General features: G+C 21.6%; 1 protein-coding gene across 1 annotated transcript in view; it reads right to left on the bottom strand.

Annotated features, from left to right (window-relative positions):
* Positions 1 to 23,729, bottom strand: part of LOC411617 (inactive rhomboid protein 1) — a 377,697-nt gene that overhangs the window by 16,923 nt on the left and 337,045 nt on the right. The window contains exon 7 of the mRNA XM_016916296.2: positions 181 to 491. Within this exon, the coding sequence (XP_016771785.2) occupies positions 181 to 491 (311 nt within the window). The remainder of the gene's footprint in view (positions 1 to 180; positions 492 to 23,729) is intronic.

Below are 23,729 nucleotides of genomic sequence, written 5' to 3' on the forward strand. Positions count from 1 at the left end.
AAGAGTATACTTAAAAATAACAACATATATTTCTAAACATCTTATATAAAATTTATAACTTCTAAATAATAGATATCTATAGAGCTATAATATTTTTGAATTTTCGTTATTACTTTCGTATATATATTATATACAATAAACAAAATATTATTGCTAACATAATATATTCTGAAGCCTTACCTGACCAATTCCTCGGATGTCTCTCTGTCACCCGCGGAATCGAGCAGATCCGCGACTTTTGCACCGTCCTCTTCGTCTTTCACCAGACCACCGAGACTCTGCTCGACCTGAGATTGTGGTTGCGTAGGAGGCGGTGGAAGCGGGGGTGGGGGCGGGGGTGGCCTGTCAAAGAAGGATTCCTCTTCGTCCTGGCCACTTTCCGGTGACGTCGCTGATTCTGACCTCGCCATGTAAGTGAGCACGCTTGGTGGGAAGCTTCGTGATTCGGGTCTTGCTTGTGATCCCTCTCGGGGCCGTGGTCGAGTCAACGACTGTAACAAAAATATAAAATTCATCAACAAAAATTAATGATTATTATACTTTTAATCATATTTAAATTAATTAAATATAATATATATCTGATCTTGTATTGGCAAAATAAAATTTAAATATTTTGAAATATTTAAATATACATTATTCTCTTATGTATTAAGTAAATACATAAAATTAAATTTAATTTCTTTAAATATAATTAAGAATATCTTAAAAATAAATCGGAATTACAATCAATTTTTAATTTTTTTTCATATTTTTTGACATTAATATCAAAATCTATTATTAGAAATTTATAAAAACCAAATGATTTTGTTTTTTTGATGGAATTGTTTAATTTATGCATTTTGTTATTTATGCATAATTCCATACTCGAAATGAAAGAGTTTAACGATTCGATATTTTTTTTTTCAACATGGATCATATTGCAATATTGAATTTGGCATTAAATTTTTAATGAATTGTGAAACAAATATTGTTTGAACTCTTTAATTACTCGAAATTAATTGAAATATATCATATGGTAATTAACTTAATAAACTAATTAACTTAAAACTTAATAAACTATTAAGTTTTAAAAAATTTCATGTTATAAATATTTGGGTCATGATACAATTACAAACTAATATAGGTCTTGCAGCAGAAATGATGCGAAATGCCGAGAATCTCAATATATTTCACTTTTATCGTTCGAGAGATTTCATGGAATGAAATATTAAGATCGTAGTTTATTTGAAATTACTAGATTTCCGTACGCAGTGATCGTCGTAAATAAGATAATAAATTGAAAAGTCAAATTACTCTCAATGAATCTTCCATTGTTATTGTAGCAGTTCTACCATTTCAATAATAAATCATATTTCGTTGAATGCTACTCTTTCTATTTTACTTCTTTTTATAATATATTTGATGCATCTCAATTACAAAATAGTTATATATTTTCATATTTATATATTGGGATATTTAAGAAATAAGAATTTTATAATAAAATAGAAAAATTATTAAAAAATTATTAAAATCTTCCTTTGAAATCTTATAAGAAAGAATTGCAAAGAATTTGTATATATAATATTATAATATTATAATATTGAATTTATCGACTGTAATTGGTTATATAATAATAAATGTTTAATAATTAATATAATTAATAATTTATAATTAATATAATTATTATAATTAATATTATTGATATAATAATATCATAATAATATAATATTATAATAATATTAATTATTGTATATTCATTATTATGATAACAATAATGATAACGATAAATAAATAATTATATATACGATAATTAACAAAATTGAATTAAAGGTTTATTTATTTTTTTTGTTTAAATTTTGGCATTCTTATTTTTAGGTTTCACATATATCTAAATTAATTTTATCAAATCAAATATAATTTTCAACCTTCGTCATCTATTTAATTTGTAAAAAAAATTTTTTTTATAGAATTTAAAGTTCACATAATTTATTATAATATTTTTTATAGAATTTAAAATTCACATAATTTATTATAATATTATATATAATATATATACTTGCAAAAATAATTTTCATAAATCTTTGTTACACATTTAATACTATTATCTTATTCAAATACAAAATATCAATCATTTAATAATTTTTTTCATAATATAAATTAATTATCATATTCTATTAAATTAGAAAATATCTCAATATCTATAAATGACAATGTCTATATTCTATTTTACCATTTCATTTCACTATTATTATTTATTTATTAATTACTATTAATATTACTACAATACTATTAATATATTTTATACATTAATATATTATTTATACTATATCTATTATTTTATTCCACCGATTATCTTCTATTTAATCTATCATTTTCTTCAACATCAATCTTTTCAAACTATCATGTTCATGAGCAAACAAGCATGCATTTAGCGCTGATATTATCATTGTAAATAACATTTACCTATATATTATTGCTTTTATTAATCAAACAATTAACCAGGATTTCGAAATAGAAACATTTTCCGTTTAGAACATAGTGTATATCTATGATCCTGTTATAGGTTGCTAATTTCGAGGAGAATAACCATCATTCATTAATATTAAACTAGGGGGGCCGCTACGTCTGTTACAACAATGCTACAATACCAGCCAATTGATTGGAACCGGCGTAATGCTATTTTACCGGCGGTCGATAACAACCTCGGGAATTATTTTATGCAATTAACCGTGCAATTATTCATATCAGAAAACAGAGCGAGCGTAACTAACGTCGTGTCTCGTGTGCACATTAATTTGCACGGCGACGAACCATAATGCCCCTCTAATAGCTACCACGTTGATTACGTTTCCTCGCGAAATCTCTCTTGCACACGAGTTAACCTTCTATGTTCTCCTTTTCTCGTATCCCAGATTTTAATTGCCTTTCACATACGATGGATATCTCGAGACTTTATCCGGCGTTAACAACCTGTCACGACAACGTGTCGTTTCTTTTCTCTTCGATCGAACGTGGTTGTATCAACCCTTTTGAAGAACGAAAGACTTTAAGTTAATGTGTTAGAATTACATTTTAAGCCACATATTTACTAAAGATTGTTTGATATTATTAAGTGATGGGTCTTTCAATCGAGGATTTTAAAAATTCTGTGTTGCTTTGGAGAATTTTTTTAAAAATTTTTGTTTTATTATATGATAGAGTTTTATTTAGAATAAAAATATTTAAAATATATTTGTAATATAATCATTTATAATATAAATAAGATAAATGATAAAATTTATTTTTGTATTGAATCGGTATATACAAGACATATTGAAATTGAAGTGTCATATGATTAATAATTAGCAAAAGAGGATTATATGTTTAATTAATCAATATACTTGAGCAGTTTATAATTGACTCACAAAAGAAATTACAAAATTTGTTTGTAAATAGATTAATATATTTGTAAAGAATACTGAGATAAAATGATTAATACATCAAAAATTAGATATATTTAATATTTTATATTTAAATTTTATTTAAAAAAATAATGTTAACCTTCATATAGTTTATATAGAAACAGTTTATATAGAACAGATAAATTACTTCTTTTTCAAAAAAAAATATATTCCATTTAAAATTTTTTTTTTGAATAATAAACAGTTCTTATATTTATAAATTAAAATGAAATATTCTGTACATAAATTAATATTTACTTTATATTTTTTAGATAAATTATATTAAGTACAATTTTTTTATTCCAATTCCAATTTTTATTCCAATTAAAAATATATATATATATATTTTTATAAATAATTATATTCTATTCTATATGAAATGTAAATAATTTCTTATTATTTTAAAATCAATTAAATTTTTTTTTTTATTTCTATTTCTCTATGTATTTTTCTATCATAAAAGGAATAACAAAACTGAATGTTTTATGTACGATAAATATATAAAAAATATGTCATTTATATGTCATTATGTCATTTATACGAAAATATATAATCATGAAATCTGAGAAATTTTTCTAATATGTGATATAAAATTTTAAACATGTAATATTGATCGAATATATAATATTAAATATTATGTATAAATAAATATCAACAATTACTATTTTAATATAAGTTACAATTAATTGCAAATATTTTCTATATTCAATGACTTAATGATATTTGTCGATAAAATCTAATTTATATATTAAAAATCTTTTTATCATATAATCAGTAATATTATCAATGCATTATTTAACTACAATTTTTTTATATTTTATTTTTTTATTGCAAATTTTGCAATAAATATTTTATTCATTCATTTTCATTATTTGATGAAAATGGATTCATCTTTAACTCAATTTTATCTTAATAATATTCTATTTCTTCGAATTACAATTTTTTAAATTCAAAACTGATGCTTAAATTTAACGCTCAATTATCAATTTGAGAATGCAAAATTTAACATGGATCATATCACACAATCGGCACTGACTATATATTATTATTATTATTATCGATTTTACATAATTATAATACCAATATTCATCGGTGGATAAAATTAATTTAATGAAATGAATATTCTATAACACAAAATAATGCATATACATGGAAAATAATATATCCATTTTTGCGTTCTAAACATGTATAAAAATGTGTAAAACACTATACTATATAAATATATAAATACTATACTATATACTATATAAATAAATAATATAAAATAAAAAATATTTTTAGAATTTTTTAATTACAAAATATTTATTTCTGTTTCTTCTTTGCTTTATTCATTTCCCATAAAAACATGCGAAACATGTAGAAAACATTCACCATCTACTAATATATCTACTAATATATTATATATATAATATGTATAATACAATTATCAATTTTACTTAACGAGATAATCAAATGTTTATAAATTCTTTAAAAAAAATTATCCAACAATACAGAAGAATCTTGTGTTTGAAAAACGTGGAAAATCAATGTTTCGAATTTGACAAGTGAGTGGAGAGCGCGAGATTCGAATTAATCGGTTATTCCAAAACAAATCATTGTTCGTTTTTCAATGGTTTGATCCCTCTGACAATGGGAGGCGAGAAAGAGATGGTGCATTTCTATACCATTATGTAGATCTGTGTTTAATTATCGTGTTCGTGGAACAACGAACGCTTCTAGTGAACTCATTAAGCGTGTCGCTTGTGGAGCAACGGTGATCGATATTAATGACGAATCAATGGTGTAATCCAATATCATCAGTTCGGCAGCTCGAGCAACGGACCTCTCCGTTATTAAGGACCAGGAATTAATACGAATTAGTGCCGTGCGAATGGCGTTATTCCAATTAAAATCCAGACTGATGCGACCTCAAAAATTAAATCCTCACGAGAAATACACTCGGTATAATTGATAGTCTTTTGTTTCTTTTGCCCCTTTACTATTTTCCTTCTTTGTTCCCTTTTTCTCTTTCATCTTCGCTGGTGGAAAAAAGAAGAGGAACGGGGATAGTGATAAAAATATCGTAAAATCGTAAAATCGTGAGAGATGATGCATTGCTCAATATTGATGGTAGATATAATTCAAAAAATTTTAAATTAGAGAATCGTTAATTAATTATTAATAATCGATAATAAGACTTATATTTAATATTTTTCAAAATTTTGGCAAAATTTTAGTAACGATACGTGTAATTATAACGATTGGTGTAATTAAAAACAAAAATGTTTTGAGTTCATGTATTGCATGTATAACAGAATATGAATATATATGAATAACAGAATATCCCAAAAATATGAATTTCTGAGATAATTTCATACAATATTTTCTTCTGCAAAAATTTTCATTATTTTGTTTATCCTTCTAAAAAAATTTCGTTGTTAATGAATTATTAAAAAAAAAAACATTAATAAATATATTTTTTCAGTATTTTTTATTTTTTTTGATTTAAAAAACTTTGAAAAATCCTCATCTAGAATAATTTTTAATATTGTTGAAGAATAAAGTTATAATGTTGTTTTCTCGAAACATTAAAATTTTAAAGAAAGCATCGAAGGGAAAAAATACAAATTATTAAAATTTAACGAAGTATTATCTTATTTAGAAGAAATTATTTTCCTTTTTTAAATTGCAATTTCTTTTTGTATTAATATATAATTTCCCCTTTTCAGATTAAAAAGAGAGAAAAATTAACATTGAGTTAAATAGCTAGAAGTTTTATAATATCTTTATAAAATATGTATTTATATTAAAATAAGTAAATATCATTAAATAAACTAAAACAAATAATAATTCTCTATTTTATGATTCTTGTTTTTATGAGAAAAAAATCAATAGTAATAAGAAATATTAGAAAAATACTTAAATCGTATTATTGTAATAAATTATTAATAATTTATCAAATCAAATTAAAAATTTTGTGTAAAATCAGTTCTGTATATTCGAAATTTATTTATTGTTCCATTATTTTTGAATCACGCAATTAAATAAAATAGTATAGATTATTAGCATTATTAATAATTGAAATTAAAATGAAATTTGCAATTACAAGATTATGGAATCGTTTAACAATTTTATTCCCCTTTTCTTCCAAGGAAAAAAAAATGAAATAATAAGAACAATTTTATTTTTTTATAATTAAGAATAAATTAAAATTATTCGATATTAGTAGAGAGTTGCTACGAGAATTAAACTTCTCAATTAGGAATTCATCCTAGTCGGCAAAATCATCATGTTCGAGTGAAGACTGAAAATAGCTGAAAGTAATCAACAAACTTAAACGACAACAAATACCGCGACGCGAACAAGTTAATAGAGAGAAACAGGAAAGAGAAAGAGAGAGAAAGAAAAAAAATTGAAAAAGAAAAAAAAAATACAAGGTACAAAGTGCATGAAAGAAGCCAGAATTTACGTAACATCGACAAACAGGGTAGAATCTGGTCGAATGGAAAGGCTTTAAAATGGAATGGAATTTAATTTCGTGCCCGACATGCCGGAATTAACATTCTCCATGTTTATTGCACCGTATCGAGCCCATCTGATGGGATTTTATATTGTCGTGACCCCTCCCGCTTGTCCCTGAACCATTAATTGCCCTATCGGTCGGTTCTTGCTCGCAATTAAGCAGTGTCGTATATATCCAAGGGAAACGCCCCCTCTTCCCTTCCCCCGGAAAAAAAAGCATGAAAAAAAGCATCGTTTATCAGTTACATCGATTGAAATAAATGTCGAATTTTTGTGGATTTTCTTTTCTTTTTTCTTCTTCTTTTTCCTTTATAAGATGAGACAGATTGGTTTCTAAACAAAGATTATGGTTTCGATTCGACAAAGATAAATTATGTTTCAATTTTAATCTGAATTTTGATTATAATATATTTAATATTATTGTATTAATTGTATAATAATTATTGTATCAATTATATTGTGACTTACTAAGATATTTAATTATTTCGAGGGATAGATATTTTAACTTATTTTCATTATAGAATAAAAGTTCATAACAATCATTAGCTAATAATATTTATAATTAGCATATCTAAAGAAGATTTTCATTTCAGAACTCGGTAAATAGATCTGAAAGATTGATAAAACTCATGAATATATGGATGCTTTATATGGAAATTAAGTCTACATGATATTTAGTTTACTTAGAAATAAGAACATTGATAGAATATTCATTTTCATTATTAACAAAATACAAGTTCATATCACAATTCATCGGTAAACATAATCAATAAAACTAGAGAAAATTCTATCGAACTGATCTAGTAGATTTGATAGATGGATAAAACTTATCAATATTTTGGAGAAATATTTCATACAGAAAAATCATCTATGTAATATTTATTTCGCTATAAAATATAAGAATTTATTCAATATTCATATAGACAAATTGTAAAGATATTTGGAGTTAAAAAATTTTCATTAATTATTGCATCACAAAATTGTCAAAAATATAAAATTTCTTTTGAGAATGTAATTATTTTAAATATTTGAAAATATAATTATATATTTTTTGAGAATGTTTTGTATGCAAAAGACACAACAATTTAAAAAATTTCATTGTTATTTAATGGAAAGAATAATGCAATTAAAATTAAAATAATTAAATTAAAATAAAAATTATGTATAAAGTAAAATATAATTTCTGGTGAAATTGAGATGCAAAAAATTATATTGTATAGTATAAATAGAAAAAATTTCTTTTTGTTTGAAATATTGTCACTTCAAAAAAGAAATTTGAAATTTAACCAAAATTGTTTATATTTATAAACTTTCATAGACATTAATTTTTTTATTTTTATTTTTCATTTTTTAACATAAATAAATTGATAATTTGCATAATTTGCATTATAATTATTAACTTATATATCTTACTTAAATAATTATAAAATTATATAACTAATTATTTATCTTATTCATTTATTATTTATTTATTATTTTTAATTAGTATCATGGATTTCTAATATAATACATAATTAAGTTTTAAATTTTTATTTTTTTTTCTTATCATAATAGGATGTAAATAAAAATTCATTTATTTTTTTGATGCAAGATTTGACAAATTAATCTTATAACTTAATATATCTAAATAAAGATACTAACACATGCTTTTGAGATTTATTAAAAAGAAAGAAAAAAGAAATCTAATATTTGTTATTTTGATAAATTTAATATATTAATAATTGATATAGTAATTACTTTTAATTGATAAAAATATTAATTTATAATTAAAATATTTTTATTATCTTAAAAATATCTTTTTTTAAAAAGATTTTTTAAAAAGATTTTTTAAAAAGATTTTTCTTAAAAAGGTTAAGATTTTTTTAGGATCAATTGCTATCAGTAAAAAGAGAAATTAATATAATTTTTTATTAAATATTTCTTCAAGTATTGATATTTATTTTTTTCAAAATCTAATCGAAAAAATAAAAATTTATTGAAATTTATTGAAAAGAAGAATTGTTTCAAAAAATGATGATCACAAATAATAATTAATCAATTAAAATATAAAAATATAAAAATAAATATCATTATTTCTTTATTGCAATTATTCTTTCAAAATTACTTGTGGGATAATTTAATATCATCAATTAAAAAAAAAAATCATAAAATAAAGTTAAATATTAAAGAATTCGATATCTAAAATATAATATAAATTATAATTTTTATGTTAAAACATATGCTTTCTGTATCTTTCATTGAACTTATACATGTCATAATCTAAAAGTCAATCCGTAGACTGTATGACGTTTTGTTTGCAAACTTGTCAAATAAATTTCATTGCAGTAAGTCCTGTAGAATTTGTCGAGGATGAAAACGATTGCATTGCGATGCAAATCCTTGTTTATGGAGATATATTATCGCGTCGCACAAGTTGTAAATTTCAAGCTTCGGTTCGATCCTACGGATTGTGAACCGTGTGTTCTCGTTCTCCAATTTCATTATTTTTTAACTGATGTTCCGAATTTTTATTGGATAATAAAAGAGAAGTATGTCGTCTGAAATATTTTTCTAATATAACAAATAAATAAAAAATCAGTTATCTTGAAATATCATTTTTGTCCTCTTATCAATGTACTTTATAATTATATGGATATATTTTAATATTGATTAATTTATATACTATATTTTAATTTTGATTAATTTTTTAATAAATATATCGATGTTTTCATGAATTTTGATGATAAATATGTTAAAATTCATGCAATTAAAAGCATTATATCTTAATAGATAAATATTGATTACGATGATTTTTACAAATATTTTAAAAACTATTTTTAATCAATAAATTTATTTTTTCTATATAAGAAAAAGTCATTTAAAATCTTGTCTTCTATGATATATTTCAAAATCTATAAGATATATAAATTAATAGATTAATCCAAATTTTCTCGAATTATAATTTTTTAATATCTTTATATTTTTAATTTAATTTTTTAATTATATTTTAATTATATTTATAAATTTCTTAGGAAACTTAATTATTAATTTAATTTTTATCTTATTAAATTTTTTGAGAACATTATTCTGTAAAATATTTTATGCTTATTACAAATTAACTGATAGATATATTTTCTTAAGAGTCATTGGATTGTATTCTTTTAAATTGAAAAATAAAAGTTTACATAAAACTATATAGATTTATATACGTATAATATATACATAAGTATATGGTGATATAATAAAAGAAAAGTTTTATTATGTTATATTAATTAATATGATTCTTTGATCAAAAAATACAAAATACTTTCTAGAATTTTACATATATGGTGATATATAAAAGTTTATGGTGATATATAAAGTTTTATTATGTTTTATATGTTGTATTAATTAATATGATTCTTTGACCAAAAAATACAAAATACTTTCTAGAATTTTTTTTTCTTTATTCTTTAGAAATCATCAAATTATTAATAATTATGTATACATATTACTTTCATTTTTTATTACAATATAAAATTTTGGTTAATTATATCTGAACGATTCATGTTTATATTATAAATGAAATGAATCATCAATGGATTATGAATCATTACATTATATTAATTTTAATAAATTCATTCATAATAAATTATTTTTATTAAAAACATTTTTTTTTAAAAATAATATAATAAACTTTTTTGCTCAGTTTAAATAAGAAACTGAAAAATAATATAAATTTTAAAAAATTTGCGGAAATGTTTCAGATGAAATTTTTCAAATATTGAATGATTGTTATATTTATTTGATCTTAAAATGACCATAAAAAGTTTTAATGAAATTATGAGTAAATTTTTCAATAAAAATCTATGTACCAATATTTTTGTTTGAAATGCGATTTCCTTTTATTAAATTCAAATAAGCTGCGACCCACTTTCCTTTCATAATTCCATAAAAATGCACTTTCAATTGCATACAGCGAATATAACATTTATTTGTAAGGGTAAATTAAGTGTTCGGTGAGAGTACTAGTGAAATATTAATGAAATATCAGATGAAATATTAAAAATCTATCGTATAGAAATATAATATTTAATAATATAATGTAATATAATAATATTATAAATAATATTTAATGTCTAAGATTCTAACGATAAATTCTTAATAAGAATTCTTTTTCAATTTTTAAATCATTGATTACTTCCATTTATTGCATTTCTGTATAATAATACAAAATTAAAAAAAAATTAATTCTAAAATTTTTTACTATAAAATTTTCTATAATAATAAATAAAAATAATTCTGATGATTCTTTAAAAATATTTTACGACCTGTTTAGGAATTTGAAATATTTTTTTTATATTTTACATGTCTTGTGTATTAATTTATTGCTATTATTTATTATATATACAAAGCATCTCAATGTAATTATAATATAAATAAAAAATAATTTGAGAAACGATAAATATATAAAATATATAAAATCGAATCAATATTGATTTCATACCATTTTACGATACTAATTCTACGATTATATATTGATTTTAAAATTAATTATCGAATAATATAATTTATTCGAAAATTAATAACATAATTAAATTTACATAATTAAATAAAAGTAATTAAATAAAAAAATTGTTAAATAATTAGAAATTTTTTCGTATGAGAATATATTTTTTACAAGACCATTCACAATCCAATATACTTGGAAATATAGAATATGCAAATAACAAAGAGCATACATAGACGAATGATATTCTGGGCTGAAATAGGAAATTTTTAAAAGTTCGAATTTAAATAATCTGGCCAGATAACGAATTGCATTCCCAGGGAATGAAAAGTCGAGCGATATATGTATGGAATACGTAAACTTTTAATAAATGTTAAACAAGCTACTAAGCTGTAACAAACTTGCATGCATCGTGTATTCGTCGATTGTTGAACCAACGTGTTACATTAACCTTCTCCCTCGTTCTGTGAAAAGTTAACAGGTAACATTGTTCCCCTGAATCAGCAACTTTTTAAAAATTCTACCTGCTTTAGTGTTTTCCCTGGCAAAACGCTCGAGAATTGTAAAATTTTCACAACGCTCTCGTTCTACATTGTACAAACGCTGTTGCAAGTATTTGTTTAAGAATAAGTTATTTTCTTTGTCAATTAAGGGGAGAAATAATTGGGAGTATTCTTCAAAATACTTTGAGTTTATGGGTAAAGAATTTTAATAGAGTATTGGAAATAGAAAAGATTCTATATATCAAAAAATAATGAATTGACGAATTAAATCTATATATTTTTATTATTATTTATATATACATAATATATACGATATTTATATATATATAAAATTCAATCAAAATATAAATTAATTTATATACAAAATTTTCAAAATGATCTGCATTAATATAATATTTATAAAATATATTTACATATATTACATATATTTACATTATAAAATATATATAAATACATTTATTATCTTCAATATTTTATTATGATAAAAATTTAGTATCTAACTAATTTTATATGATATATATTTAATGGCTAATATATATATAATAATCAGTAAATATTTTTTTAAAAATAATAATTTACTTTTATTAAATATTAGAAATAGACAAATATTGTATAATATTTTTTTAATTATAATTAAGTAATATAAGAATTTTATATCAAAAGAGAACAGATTTCTTTCTGTTGTAATATACATACAAAATATTTTGTATTCTTAAATGCAAGTTTTCTTTAAGTCAAATATAAATAGATCATTACTTATTATTAATTGATTATTATTTAGATTATTATTATTATAACATACATAGACATATATATAAATCTATGTATATTATATATATACTTAGATTATTATGAATTTATTGTAGATTTTAAATGTGCTTGAATTACTATGATAGAATACAAATGTAATGCTATTTTTTGATATGTATAGAAAATATATATTTTTTTAGTTTTGATTAATGAAATAACAATAAATTCATAAATTCTGTTTCATTATCAAGATAGATAATAATTTTTTTGATATTTTGATGCAAAATTTTAGTGTAATAACATTTAGACAGTTACGGATTTGAAAAATTCTTCAAAAATTTAAATAAAAATTTTGCTATCTACTAAAAATTTTGTTACATAGTTTCTTTAAATTAAGAAATAATTAACGAAACACTAAGAAATGCTAAAATTAATACATAAAATATACTAATAGTAAATAATAAAAAAAAAATCTCACTTTTCAATATTTTAAAATAATTTCCTCTTACAATGAATCTCTCAATTAACAGAAATTATAATAATTCTCGAATTATTTCTAAATGGAAAGAAATATATACCTTTCTCTCGTCCAGTAAGTACTTAGTAAATTCAGAAATTTGGAAACGTAAGCGCCGAACTAATTATTCATTTCGGAGTTTAATTATTCTATTGATCGTTCGACCGTGTTTGCTTTCAATTATACAATACCGTTTCGAAAAGCGTTCGGATGGTAGCTTGGTCTATTGTTAAACTCTGTTTAATCTATGTGTACCGTGCATCTCCGTTGGAAAACATTTGTTTTATAACTATATATTGCGACATCATAGTTGCTAATCTTTTGTGCATCGTAATCAAAACTTTCTTGTTTCAATAAAAATCGTCAGGTCACAATAATTTCAATTATTAATTTTAATGTAAATTTTTGTATATTAAAATGTGCGTAAAAATATACAATATTCGAACAAATTATATTTTGTAAATAATAAACAGATATTTAATAAAAGTATAATAGAATCATATCATATTGCATATAAGAAAGTAATATTAATTTTTTAAGTAAAAAAATAAATCATTCTGTCATAATGTATTCATATTTCAAATTTAATTTTATATTTTCTTTCTGAACATATTTAATATTATATTTTAAAAAGAAATTGACATTGATTTATAAGTTAAGATTTATAAAATATTTTAAGGAAAAAAATCATATTTATAAAATGAATCATAATAATGTGTCATTCATATAAAATTTTTTATTTTTTAATTTAATAATAATATAATAAAATATTATCATAGATAAGAATCAACAATGTTATATAAACAAAACATGATTTACTTCTTATTTATGTTGATATTTAGAACAATATATCAAAAACATAAAATATTTTTATTTTCATTCTTCCTATATTTACATATTACATATAAAAATTAAATTAAATTATTATTTAAATTTTTATGAAAATTCGATTATTTGATTTTATTGATCATTATTATTAGAATAATCATTGAATAAAATAATTGTTATTAATATTTTATTTTTGTATATTATTAAATACAATGACTTACGAATTTAAACAATTTTTTTTTATTTTACAAAAAAACTTAATTAATTTGAAAATTTTAAAAAAGTATATATATATATATATATATAAGTAAATGTATGTAAATAAATAGATAAAATGTTTTCAATAAAATGAAATTAATCCCCAAAGTTCAACAAATTTTCATGTTCTGAATATAATTTTATCTATGAATTAATTTTACAACAGAAAGAATATTAAATTCTAAACAATTTTACTTTATCATTTTAAAATTATATTAAAAAATAAATAAATAAAAACTGATTGAAATATTGAGTGTTGATTTCACCTTCTTAAAATATTTTGATTTTGAAAATAATTTGCTCCATTCATAAATTTTTATTAAATAAAAAAATTGTTCATTAACATTTCATTAAAAAATAAAAAATTGTTCAAATTTCTTTCGTGATCTATTTGTGTATCACTTTTCATTTCTATCTCGAAAAAGAGACACATATAATTTTCTTTTACTGCTCTGCTGCGATTTAACGATTGAGAAAGTTTTACGCTCAAACATTCATTTGGAGAACGATTGGAAAAATAAGAGAATTTCCATGAAATTACTGTGCAGAGTCGTGATTACCAACATTTCGAAACGTCCTTCTGGGATGTTTACCGAATCTAATAGTGTAATCTATTTAATGTTCCTGTGAGATCACGAAATACTGTATCGATTATTATTCCACCGTAAAAAAAAAATTACTTTATGGAAGCTATTAAATTTTCTGAAAATGAATAGACATTTTTAAACTTTGTGCTACTATCGATTTTAAACGATAAAAAATATATAAATATGTATATACACATAACATTATTATAGTTACTTCAATAATATAATTTTTAATTTTATGATTGAATTTTCAAAATTTCTTTTTATTTGTTAAAAATTCTATATATTTTATTGTAAGATATACGAAAATATGTTATACGAAAATACCTCGTGTTTTAGATTTATTTTCGATTAAATACAAAGAATTATGAGATAGAGTAGAAATATGAAATATTAAGATTTATATATTTTTTTATATATTGTAGAGAGATTTTTAACAATGATTGAAATTTAAATGAAACAATCTTTCACAACAATAACTGTTGTTCACTAATAATGTTTTTTAATTTAAAAAATGTTTTTTATTTCTATTATAAAAGAAAACTTTTGCGTGTGCATATTAAAATGAAAACTTATTCAAAATTTTCAAGAAAAGAATAAGTTATTGTACAATAATCATAAGATCAATAGTTTCAGAATATTAATGGATATTTGAAACATCTATATTGTATTTTTCATTGTTATATATTAATAAATAATAAAATGGTTTTGTATTTTTTTGATTTCAAAAACAAATTTGAAGAAAGAAAAAGAAACTTTAAAAATTTGAAATTTGGAACTGTGAATGTTTGCAACATAAGAAAAAATTTATATTATATGATTAACATATAAAAGACAAAATAAATAAATAAAAATCAATTAATTCAATAATAAAAAAACAAAATGATCGTGTTATTATTATATTTAAGATTTGTTTTCTTAAAATTTATTTATTATTATTTCTCATTTCCATCATATATATATCTTCGATATAGTAGATTAAGAATTAATTTAATTTAACAATTTCTCAATAAAATTTATTAATCATTATAATTTACATTTAAATAATTATTAGATATCAAATTCATTTCATTTATTTATTTTTAAATAATATTATAGTATAACCAAATTTCTTTTTTTTTAACAAAAAAAAAAAATGACGCAAAAATAAACGAAACAATAAAAATAGACTTTCGTAACAGCGAGTCTCAAATTAAAGAAAAAAGTGGTAGTTATGAAACAAAACGTTTCGCAGGGTAAAATAAGTGGAGTGAAAAAAACCAATGTTTTTTTTTCTTTGTTCCTTTTCTGAAAAGTTTAGGGATAAAGTTCGCCTGAAGCAAACAGCGCGCGTCCTACTGCACCCAGTGGTGCCTTAAATTTATTTCTTAAACCAGCATCCTTCACAACTTCTGGGGGAATAAATCCGCGGCATTCAGCCAATGGGGAATAGGTCGAAAAATTAGCGTGGCCTAAATATAACTGCGCCACGAGGAGTTTATGATGGAACACAGTTCTTATTCCTTGGAGACACAACCTCTCCAGTTTAAAAACCAACTTTTGAAACCACAGTTGGCAATGGATTTGCTTTACTAATCGACAAAATATGATAAACGTCTTTTTATATTATTTGCTTCAAATATTTTTTTCCTTTTTTTTGCGCTTATAATCTTCTAAAAATGCGCAATACAAGGAATATATTTAGAATTATATTTATACAAAGAAAATTTTATCTGATTATTCGAATTCTTTTATTTGAATTATCGAATTTATTTGAATTCTTATTATTTGAATTATCATCATTCTATTTATCAAGAAATTGTATTCGTATATCTTGTCGATTTTCTTGAAAATAAACAAATTTTATTCTTTATTTATTTTTTCATATAAGATCACTTATTTCTCGCTTATTAACAATAATGGAATCTATATATTGAATTAAAATAAAATAGAATAATAGACTATGAATTGGTATTTAGATAAAATAGAAATTTTCATAATCAGGATTTTGTATATTTTCTATAAATATATAGATTTTGCTAGAAAATATAAGCATTAGAAGTTTAAAAAAGAGAGAAAAAAAATTTGCAAATAATTTGTCAATTTTCTAAAAATAATATTAGTATTGAAATTTTTATTTCAACATTATGTATATATATATTTATAATTTTAAAGATAATTATTGCTTCAAAAGTTAATATCACAAAGCAAACTTTGAAAATATCTTCCAATTTCATTTTGCATAATTTATTTAAAAAGATCGTGGAATAAAAACATCGTTGTTACAATAACGTTTTCCATTTACCTCACAGTATTCAATTAAAAGGTTTAAATATCAAAGTAGATTAACTTGAAAACCAACAGAGATATCCTGTTCTTTACGTTTTTTCCCCCTAAAAGCATGGGATTTAACGATACTTCATATTGTACGATCGTGTCGTATGGTTTATGCAGACACGATACACATCTGTATGTACGCACGATATCTATTCAAATACGGGGAAAAAAAAGAAAGAAATAGAGAGAAATAAAATCGTGGATTTCTTCGCATGAAACTCGAATACTTTTTTAACACTTTTTTAAATTTTATATGATAATTGAAGACAACAATTTCTATAAATTAGATTCGAATTACAATCAAGAAGTAATGACAAAATATTATCATAAAATACAAACTATAAAATAGATAGAAACTATTTATGAATTCTTATACATTATAAGTATAATATCATTTAAATTTGGTAAAATTGAAATTATTATTGAAAATCTCAAATGCTCTAAAAATTAAAACAAATCGAAGAATTTTTAACGCCTAATGCAGATTTTAATTATTTCTAGAATCGAATTTCCGAAAATATTTTACGAATATATTAATATCCTGTATGTCAAAGTAACATTTATATACACATAGATTTACACATAGCATTTATAAATATATAAATAAATAGACTGATTAATAGAGAAAAAGAAAAATAGAAAGAAAGAAAAAAAGAGGAAATATTATATATATAGAATTAAACAAATACATGTTTATAATATGTATTATATGATAACAGAATAACTTTGATTTGATAAATGAATAATTTTAATGAAAAATTTTTTCGATAAAAATATAATAATTTTAAGAAAATATATTATATAATTGTAATAATATTTATAAAATTCAAATCAAAATATTTTTTAAATTAATGATTTTTTTTATGTAAACGTATTAAGATTTTTTTTTTAGAGGATTATAATAAATAGAGGATTATAATAAAAACTAAGGTTTATTATTTATTAAAATAATAAAAACTAAGGTTTTTTTTTTAAATATTCTCTATATATACATTTATAAAAAAAATCAATCGCGGTAAATTATTTTTTTTGAAATTATTTAATATAAAATATATCATATAATATATGATATTAAATTTCATATAGTCATATAGTATAAAATTTATATGAAATATTTCATTAAAATCGGTATAAATTAACAATAATGATTCCAGTTATATGTCTTATATTATATATATTATATAACAAAATAACATAAAATATAACATTCATATGTATATATATATATGCAGAAAATCGATAGACAAGCAGATAGATAGACAACAGACAAAACAAAAGAGAGAGCGAGAAGGGAAAATGAGCAAACAATAGATACAGTATACATTAGAGCACAATAAAACACATGCAAGAGAGAGAGAGAGAGAGAGAGAGAGAGAGAGAGAGAAAGAGAGAGCGAGATAAACAAATCAATAGATATATAGGTAAATAGACAAATAAAAAGAGACAAACAGATAGAGAAAGAGTATATATACTATATAAAAAATAAATAAAAGACATGTAAAATATACATAGAATATTATAAAATAATACATTATAAAATAAAGAGAGTATATAAAAAAAAAGGAAAAAAAGGATATTAGAGCGAAAAAATCAAAATTTTATTATTATTTTATTTTATTTAGTAATAAAAAAATTTTAATCTTTCTTTTTTTTGTGTAAAAGATTTATAAAATTAATTTTTGATAATAAAAGTTTTCAGTCTTAATTTTTTGTTTTCTTTTTTAAATTATATTTTTAAATTAAATTAAATTAATTTTTTATCAATATTGTATGCACAACTTTAATAATTATAAAAATATGGAATAGGGAATCTGTTATCTTAAGTTTATTAAGCATTTAGATATATTAAAAGTTGATATATTATCAATTAAAAATTTTTTAATACGATTTTTTAATATGTTTTAATACGTCTTAAGTTTGGAAATCTTTTCAAGCATAAAAAATATAAAATATAAAAAATATAGATGCAGATGGACAAAATCATAAAGATTTCGAATTCAGCTTAATGAAAAACTCGGCTCAGTTTGACCACTCGGAAAACCAACATGGCAATATGATTTTTATTCGTCAAATATTGATATCGGGTATCCAAGTTTGTTCTTTTTGCAAAAATCTTCAAAATATTTACAAATTTATATAAACATTTTTATTTGTATAGTTTTGTTAAAAAAAAATTAATAGAGAAACATTAATTACACTTATTTAATTATAATTATAATTATTAATAATATATATTTACTTTATTAATAATTTAAATTCTTTATTTATATTGTTATTATTAATATCATCAATATTTTTTATTTATTTTATAGATTTATAGATTCGTATATATTATATATATTGAATTATACATTATTATAATATATTAACAGTATTATAGTATAAAATTATTCGCAATAATTAATTGTTGTTTAGCATTTAAGTTATGCATTGACATAATTCAAAATATAAATTTTAGAGAAGAGGTTTTTTTTTTAAATTGTTGAAAATATTAAATATAAATCTTATTAAATATTATTATTAATTAATTATTTATTGTGGTAAATTATTTTTGATAAATTTATATAAAAAAAGATATAGTCTCAATGAAAGCAAATTTAAAATTTTTTGAATTATATCATCGTTAATGCAAAACAGAAATACATTTTTATATTTAGTTATATATTATACTTTATTTAATATTATATGAAATTTTATTTATAAAATTTATATAATTAATTTATTAATTTTAGTAATTATCTTTTAATTAACTAAAACTTTTGCATGTATAAGTATGTATTTATGTATATACTTCATGTCCACGCAATTATTATTATTTTTATTTACTGTTTTAAAATAAATTAGAATGCAAATGCAATTATGTTAAAAAGAAATTTAAAAAATTATCAAGATTATTATATATTAATTATGAATGTTGCAATAATATAATATATCATTTGCAATTTTTTTCAATTTATTTAGATTATTGAATTTAATTTTTTAATATATTGCATAACAATGATGAAAATATTAAAAATAAATATAATTATGGCATTAATACAGATTTTTAAAATAATTTTTTCATTACTATTTCTTTCTTCATTTAAATTTTATAATTATATATAAATTTTGAATAAATCCGTAAATATATTGTAATATTTTTTTTAACATTTTTATTAATATTCATGTATTACAGATAAGATAAAATTTAAAATCGTTTATTTTTTCATCAACAAAATTTTGTAGATCAGATTATTATTTGAAATGTATTGTCGATTCATGTTTCAAATTTATAATTTCATTATGCGAAAATTATTAAAATTAAAGTAGTTAGATTACATTTCCAATAACAAAAACAAGAAATCCAATTCAATTATCAAACCAATATCGACGTTATACGAATTATACAGGAAAAATTCAACTCAAGTTGTCAATACCATTATTTTTTCCGTGTAATGCATTTTCTCTCTTCAAACCATTCTATCAATAAGATACCAATGATTCATTTATATTCTAATTTTCTTGCACATTATTATAATTTCAATAATTTAAATTCATGTTCATTTTCACTTCAATTTGTTGCCATCTGAACAAATTTTATCATTTATTATTTTTTTTGTGTATTGATAAGAATTGATAGATAATTATTAATAAGAATTACAAATAACACATTCATTATAGATACAAATAATATATATTAGAAAAAGTTAGAAAAAAATACAAGAAATAAATACTTGTCTAAAAAAATTACACATGTGTATATAAAGAAGAGTAATATGATTATTATTTTTATATTTTTTCTTAAAATTTAAAGATTATATATAATATATAAATATCAAAAAATGAAAGAAAAAAAGCAATTAAATTAAACATGTTATAATTTAACAATATTATGAAAATAAATCATTTAAAAAACATATTATATCTAGGAAATTTTTAATTTTTGATATTAAAAAACAAATCAGATGAATGAATAATTTTTGTATAATGTTTTTTAATGGTTTTTTCAAAATTATTTATGTAGCTAATGTAATATTGTAGCTAATGTAGTATTATAGTATAGTATTATGATATAATAATAGAAATATATTATAATTAATATTATAATGCTTTATTTATGTGTAATAAAATAATCTTGAAATTCTAAAATAAATTTATGAAGAAAATTTTAGAAATATTATTATTCATTATGACACAAATATTGAAATATTAAAATATTGAACTTGATTCCATCGTTAATCGAAAATATGTATCAGTATCGTTCGATCTTAAATTAGATAAAATATACTGGCTTATTAATAGAAAAATTTAACTGTCATTGTATAATAAATATAAATATTATATAAATAAATTAAATATATACAAAGCTATCATAAAGCTAATTTGGATTTTATGAGGTCTGCCAGTAATTCCAAGAAATTCCTAGAAATATTATATATATTCCAATTCAAAACACTAATGTTTGGTATTCTCTAATATATCACAAATATATGGTGTACATTTATAGATATATCAAATTCCCAATTAGTGACTAGACTAGATTTAAGATTCAAACCATTTGATCCACAAAATGATCTGACTAGAATAAGTCGAAACAATTCATTTACTTTTCTATTACTATTCTTCTTTTTGTTTACAATATTATTTATCATTACTCCTTTTTTTTAATAACTGGTTATACAGAATAATTTATCGATCAAAAAAAAAAAACAAATACATCATTTGTTTCTTTCACGTGTCACACAATTATAAAATAATTCAATATTTCCACCCCCTCGAGCCATTCCATCCCCCACGCCGCTAAGATCCGGCCGTATTCCGTTCCGTTGGCCCGATACTATAATTTCGGCAATTTAAATGCATGTGCATGTCGCTCGATAGACACGAGAGATATCTCCGTCTACGCATTTACGTGCGTGGCATCGAGCGTAACCGGGATCAACATGAGATATCGTAATGAATTGTATCGATTCGCGATGCCATGCCCCGCTTCCTCCCTGAATATTTATACTTTCATTATTGTGGAACAGGGAGAATTGGCGTTCGTAACGAGTGTATGCGTCGGCGACGTTCAACGAGGGAAAATCGAACTGTCTGACCGGATCGATTTGATCGCAATTACAACCTTTTGTTACGGTTCCAACCGAGTATTATATTCTCTGACGATGCAACGGAGAATGTCAACGTTGACATGGTAATCGTTGCTACGGAAAATTGAATAGAATATTTGCGTTATACAGGCCACTTAAATTTTTCCCCGAGGATATTTTTCAACTTTTAACGGAATGATGCTGGAATTGGAATTGGTTAAACGTTGTACCGTTTCATGTTTTAATATTTCGAAGTTTACGTTTTGGATGTTAGTTTATGCTATGATTTGAATGGAGGATCGAATTTTGAAACTTTTTTTAAAATTTTCAAATATAAAGTATGAATTATTTGTAATTAATAAGTGAGTGTTATAATTTATAATTATATTATATTTTTTATTTTTTCGAGTATATTCAAGTTCTTAAGAATTGAATTGATTAAATGCGGATTATCTAGTGTGACAATTTATGGTTTGATAATTTTTGAAGTTTTTCTTTTAGACTTGAGAGTTTTAATTAAAGTATATATGTATTATATAATATTGTTAGAAGACTATTTTTCTATTATTTAACTAGAGAAGAAAATAGGAATATAATATAGAATAGAAATATGAGAAGCCGGAATTAAGATTTTAATCTGTATACATAATGCTAATATATACGTGAGATTATCTTTAAAGAGCAAATTCTAAAGGCCAAAATAAATACAAAAATTGATCCCCAAGTATGTCAGTTGAGGTTTATTCATATAAGCGATCAAAGTTTGAAGATCAGATAAATCGAAAAAGAGAGTAAGATTATTTAATTTCTATCCGCTATCGCATTCTATTTCCGTTTTATTTCATCTAACGGGAACTTGAATTGTTTATAATTTAATAAATAAATTTCAATCGATATTTTTATATATTTAATTTTTGTATTTTGATTTCTAGAATTGAGTTTCCAAAGATATTGTATATTAAATAAGTTAATATAAATATTATAGATAAATTCTAATTAATATTTAAATTAATATTAATGTATTAATATAATTATTATTCTCTTTCAAATGTAATAATTACGAGAAAAGACAATTATTTCTAAAGTTTTTTCATCTGAATAATTTCTATAATATTAATATGTAGAATAGAAGTTTCATTACATTTTTCTTAATTAAATAAAAAAGAATCCATAAAAATTCTTATAAATTTTAGTTCAAATTTCAATAAATTCATTTATCACAAAATTATATATTCAACTGCAAATTATATATTCATTAAAACTAAATAATACTTTTCCGTTTTCACATAACAGTCGTGTCTTTGGTAGAAAATTCAAATATTAGCGAGGAAACAACAGCCATGGGACTTGGCTTTCTTCATAGTAAACAGAGGAAACGCGTTGCGCATACGAGTCCCCGTTTTCCGTACGGGAACATTGTCCACCGGAAGTTTGGTCTACTAAAGTTATACAGAGGCTACAGTCGACCGTATTTCAAAACTTGCCACTTAGCTCTTCCGACTACTAACTGAAA

This window comes from Apis mellifera, linkage group LG14, assembly GCF_003254395.2.
Source record: "Apis mellifera strain DH4 linkage group LG14, Amel_HAv3.1, whole genome shotgun sequence".
Taxonomy (NCBI): Eukaryota; Metazoa; Arthropoda; class Insecta; order Hymenoptera; family Apidae; genus Apis; species Apis mellifera.